Source organism: Brassica oleracea, chromosome C2, assembly GCF_000695525.1.
Source record: "Brassica oleracea var. oleracea cultivar TO1000 chromosome C2, BOL, whole genome shotgun sequence".
Taxonomy (NCBI): domain Eukaryota; kingdom Viridiplantae; phylum Streptophyta; class Magnoliopsida; order Brassicales; family Brassicaceae; genus Brassica; species Brassica oleracea.
The window spans coordinates 39,749,924-39,755,116 of record NC_027749.1 but is presented as its reverse complement, the minus strand read 5'-3'; the positions used below and the strand labels follow the sequence as shown (position 1 = coordinate 39,755,116).

Genomic DNA, 5,193 nt, shown 5'->3' with positions numbered 1-5,193 from the left:
CGATATCTCACACAATAAACTTGAGTTTCAGACCAAGCTAGGTCAAATAATATATAAAGCAATACATAACAGGAGAGTAAATAGATGAGTTTGTTTGTTGATGGAAGAGGGGTTGTTAGACTTAGGGTTTCATTCAGGTTATTAAAACTCAAAATATAGATGCTAAAGATTGATCCTATAACTCGATTTCTAATGCAAAAGACGACCGGCTGTCGCCGCGAGTCTAATCTATTGACTAAGTCTAATGTCTCAGATGACGTTTGTTGACACGGATCGAGCATCGATCGATGCTATTGAGTTAGCGTCAATCGATGCTTCCTTAGGCAAGCGTTATCGAACAGATCGATTAGATTCACTAGTCCTACTAAATCAGCTGCCGCATGTTTCTAGCAATTCTATCTCAAGAGACTATATTCTGATGCAGAACCTACTATCCTAGTTGTCCACAATCCTAAGTTCAGGGTTCTAGTTAGCAACTCTAGAACACAAGAATTAATAACAATTCTAATGAAGGATATATTACGAATTCACCCTACCAGTTCTACAATTATGGCTAATCCATCAAAACCCTAATTGATCCCTAAACCTAGCAGGTGATCTACTTAAACATGATAGTTGTCACGGAAAATCATAAAATGAATAGATAAATAGAATAGATAGAAATCAATAATAAAACTAAAGGACTTCCAGGATGATTTTGAAGGATTTCATCTTTTCTCTCTTAACGTAAGACTAAGAACAAATAATAGAATATAACTTAGAAAGCATGTAGAGCGTGTAACTGTCAAAAATGGCTTAGAAACACACATAAATAGGGTTTTAGGTCGTTCAGGGGTATTCTGGTAATATCTGGTGACATCTGGGCCCAAGTCGGTCAAAAAATATGCCCGGCCTGTCTTCTGGCATCAGTGTCGATTGACACAAAGTCTATGTCGTCGATCGACATTTCTTCATATCTTCGACAACTTCTTCTCGCGAGGCAGACGTACCATTCTTCAGTAAATTGGGCATAACTTTAGATATAACCGTTAGATTGACCTTAAACCGATGGCATTTGAAAAATAACTTAAATCTCTATCATATGGCAAAATAGCAGTTAAATCTCATTGTTCGAAAGTCTTCATCCATAGCTAAACTTCTGATGCGTTTCTGCAGTCAAATAGTTCCATAATCACCAAAGTTTTCAACGTACCTAAACCTTTTAGTAATTTTTAATCAAAAGATTTGTTTAAAAGTTATTAAGTAAGAAGTAGATATTATTTTATTTGTCTTATGGCATAAAAAACTTAAGTTTGGCTCTGGGTCCCCTCATGCAAAATTAGTAGTTGCACTATCAATCTAAAAGAAATTAATAAACACCCGCAATTTACAACATTTAATGTAGCATTACAACATTTAAAGCTTTCACCTAAATAATACAGATGCAAGTTGGTGCATTTCACTAATTCATCCAAATAGATAGTTTCTGTTTTAGTAGTTTTTTTATGGTAACAGGGCAGTTTCTATTTTCGTGTTATCAGTACTCTTTCCTTAAACTAGACTTTGTTTTGTGAATTTTTTGGTTGAGTGAAAGGAAATATATCTTCAAGAAATTAATACTACTATCATAATTATTTGATGGGACTACTTCCATTTCTGTTCTGTTCTTGATTACATTTTCCTTTTGAAATATAGAAAATAGAATCCTTACAATGTATTCTGTGGATCGTTTGGTTTGAATCGAACCTTGTTCAGAATCAGTTTTGGATATAAATTAAGTTAAATGTAGTATACATTTTAGTAATTTGAGACTGAACAGAAATAAAGCTCTTGCGAGGAAGACGAAGTTGAGAGAATTTGGAAAGTATTGAATAGTTTATATTGAGTAAAATGTCAATGTACAAGTGATTATATACAATTATATTCTATCTGGTACAAACCGGTTCTAACCAAACCAAAGTCTAATGTCTAAACCATTCGCGTATCTAATAATATATCATGATTATTATAAGACAAAAAATGTTTTTGACATGATGGAAACTATGTTTTTTTTAATGAAAAATTCTTCAAATTTAATGATGGAAACTAGGCCTGAGACTTTTATCCGAGATCCGGATTCGATCCGAGATTCGATCTGGATCCGATCCGAAAATCCGGATATCCGGAGGGGCCAAATCCGGATATCCGGAGGGGCCGAATCCGGATCCGGATAGTAAAATGTTGGATCCGTCGAAGCCGGATCCGGATCTAGATATCTTTATTTCTTAGCACGGATATCGGGATCCGTAAGTTTTATTAATAACTATTTCAAAAATAGTAATATCTATAAGCCGGATCCGGATCCAGATATCTTTATTTCTTAGCCCGGATATCTGGATCCGTAAGTTTTATTAATAACTATTTCAAAAATAGTAATATCTATAAGCCGGATCCGGATCCAGATATCTTTATTTCTTAGCCCGGATATCTGGATCCGTAAGTTTTATTAATAACTATTTCAAAAATAGTAATATCTATAAGCCGGATCCGGATCCAGATATCTTTATTTCTTAGCCCGGATATCTGGATCCGTAAGTTTTATTAATAACTATTTCAAAAATAGTAATATCTATAAGCCGGATCCGGATCCAGATATCTTTATTTCTTAGCCCGGATATCTGGATCCGTAAGTTTTATTAATAACTATTTCAAAAATAGTAATATCTATATATAAAAATTAATTTTATTTAATATATTTTCACTTTTATAATAGTATATATAAATTGTATGTAAATTTTGTAATATTATACATAGAAATAATTAAAAACATTATATTTTTTTTTAATTATTTTTAATATTTTATTTATATTAATATTATTTTTTATTTATTTTAAGGATCCAAATCCGGATCCGGATATCCGCCGGATATTACAATTTTTAGGAGGATATCCGACACCCGGATATCCGAGAACCCCGGATCCGGATAAGGATAGTAAAATTATGGATCCGCCGGATAAGGATCTGAATCTGGATACCTTAAAATTGCCCGGATACCCGATCCGTCTCAGGCATAATGGAAACTATGTTTTCTAATATTTATATCATTATATTAAAACTGCTGAGAAGGAATTTAGTTTACAGATCGAGAAATTGCCAAAAATACGATTTTCAAAGTACCATTTTTCATGTTTACACTAACCACTTTTACCATCATCTTTAATAAAGGGTAAAAGACATTTATAACATTTTGATTAAATTTAACAAAAAAGAAGATATGGTTAACTAATCTAGTGGGGGTTATTGGTTCTAGAGTTGTAGTGGATTTTGAAAAAAGTTTTGGATTTACAAATCATCTACAAATCTCTTTGATTTCAAAATCAAACAAACAGATTTCAAATCAATGATATAAGTTTCAAAATCAAAATAAGTGGATTTTTATAAATGAATGAAATGGATTTGCAAGTATCATCATCTTCATGCGATCTATATATTTCTTTCTTCTGAAGTTTATTGATGTCCAAGAAATTCTGCCTTCATATTTGATAATGTATACATTTGACAAAAAGCTTAAAAACCTATCAAAGCAAGCACAAAATTCTGGCTTCATATTGCGTAGACAACTACAACAACAGAGTTGCTTCCTTTATGTGTCAAAAAATTAAATGAAAACCCTAGAATATAATGGTCATGTCCTTTGTGATCTGCATTTGTCTTGTTGAATGACCCGGAACACATCTTCTTAGATAAGGATTCTGTATTGGGACAACAAGTTTTATATTTGGTTTAAGTTAATATTCTGATGGAACACCAAACCATAGCATATCAAGACTCTCTGTTACCTCAGTTACAAAAAAAGACTTTCTGTTACCTCCATAGCCGCTGTGAGTGATGGATTAGCTTTTACCGGCGGGATAAGTTTTCTTTCGTGTGATCGTCTTGTCAGTGAGTCTTTCTTCTCCTGTGCCGACCTTTGTTGCCTCTTTGCTTCATCTCGAATCTTAGCATCAATCTCTTTGCTTGGAGGATATTCTGGTAGAGAAGATGGATCACAAGCAAACGGCTCCGTTCTGAAGTACTGCTCCACAATAACCATGTGTTATCATCAAATCACACAAAAGTAAAGATAGTGGTATCTAACATAAAGTTAAAAACCAGCTCCTCAGTCTCAAGAACTATAGCTGCAGAGCCTCTCTGCTCAGGATCTATGGAGAGTAAAGCCTCCAGAAGAGAAAGCACATTCATAGGGAAGTCCTTAAACATCTCTGCTACACGTCATCCGTAAGGAAGCGCGGGTTTAAACGCAGCTGAAGGTGGTAGCTTCAGTTTCCTCCAGTAATCCTCTGTTGGTGAACCACACAGCTTGAATATTTTATGCAGTTGTTCCACCTAAGAAACATTATATTATACCACAAACCAGTGAGTACCTGAGGCTGAGAGAACTTGATACCGGGAATGGAGGCAAGTCCAACGAGATCATGATCCATGTACTCGAAAACCAAGTAAAGAGAAGACGAAAGAGAGGCGGTGATCAAGCGTTGTAACTTAAGTACATTGGGATGATCAAGCTTCCTCATGACAATGATCTCTCTAGCCATAAACTTAACGCTTTCTAAATCGCTAAAATCGAACCGGACTCTTTTTAAGTGCAACGATCTTGTTGTTGTTGAGAAGATCACGAGCCTTGTATACACTGCTATAAGTACCTTGACCAATCTGCATCCAAGAAGAACAAGGAGACTGAATCATATAATAATAATAATATCTGAAGAAAAAGTAACTTTCTTTGTCAAGTTTCTCAAAGGAACTAGCACGTTGTGGAGTCCAAACCCAATGGAATTGGAAAAGAAAAAACAATTATGCAAATACAATGGTTTAACTCAATATTTGATCCTTTGTATTTTAATCTTAAAATTATTCTCAAATCCACTCAAATCAAAATCAAAATCAAATCCTCAAACAAATTATTAGTATTGAATAACAGTTGTTTTAAAATCATGAAACCAATAACATCAGATTTTAAATTAGGAACCAATAACACTTAATTTGGGTTGAATTTTCAAATCTATTAAAATACATAAATCAATAACCCTCTCCTAAACTTAAAACATCAACACTAAACCCTAAATCATCAACTCTAAACCCTAAATCCCGAAACATCAACTCTAAACCCTAAACCTTCAAATCTAAACCCTAAAACATCAAACTCTAAACCCTAAACGTAAACCCTAAACCCTA

General features: G+C 33.9%; 1 protein-coding gene across 1 annotated transcript; it reads right to left on the bottom strand.

Annotated features, from left to right (window-relative positions):
- Nucleotides 1–3,546: 3,546 nt before the first annotated feature.
- On the bottom strand, nucleotides 3,547–4,302 carry LOC106326577 (probable serine/threonine-protein kinase At1g54610). The gene is made up of 2 exons (XM_013764513.1): nucleotides 3,827–4,302; nucleotides 3,547–3,710 (listed from the first exon to the last, which is right to left on the bottom strand). Exons 1-2 carry the CDS (start codon nucleotides 4,049–4,051, stop codon nucleotides 3,630–3,632), a joined length of 306 nt encoding a protein of 101 aa, XP_013619967.1. The 5' UTR covers nucleotides 4,052–4,302; the 3' UTR covers nucleotides 3,547–3,629.
- Nucleotides 4,303–5,193: the final 891 nt, after the last annotated feature.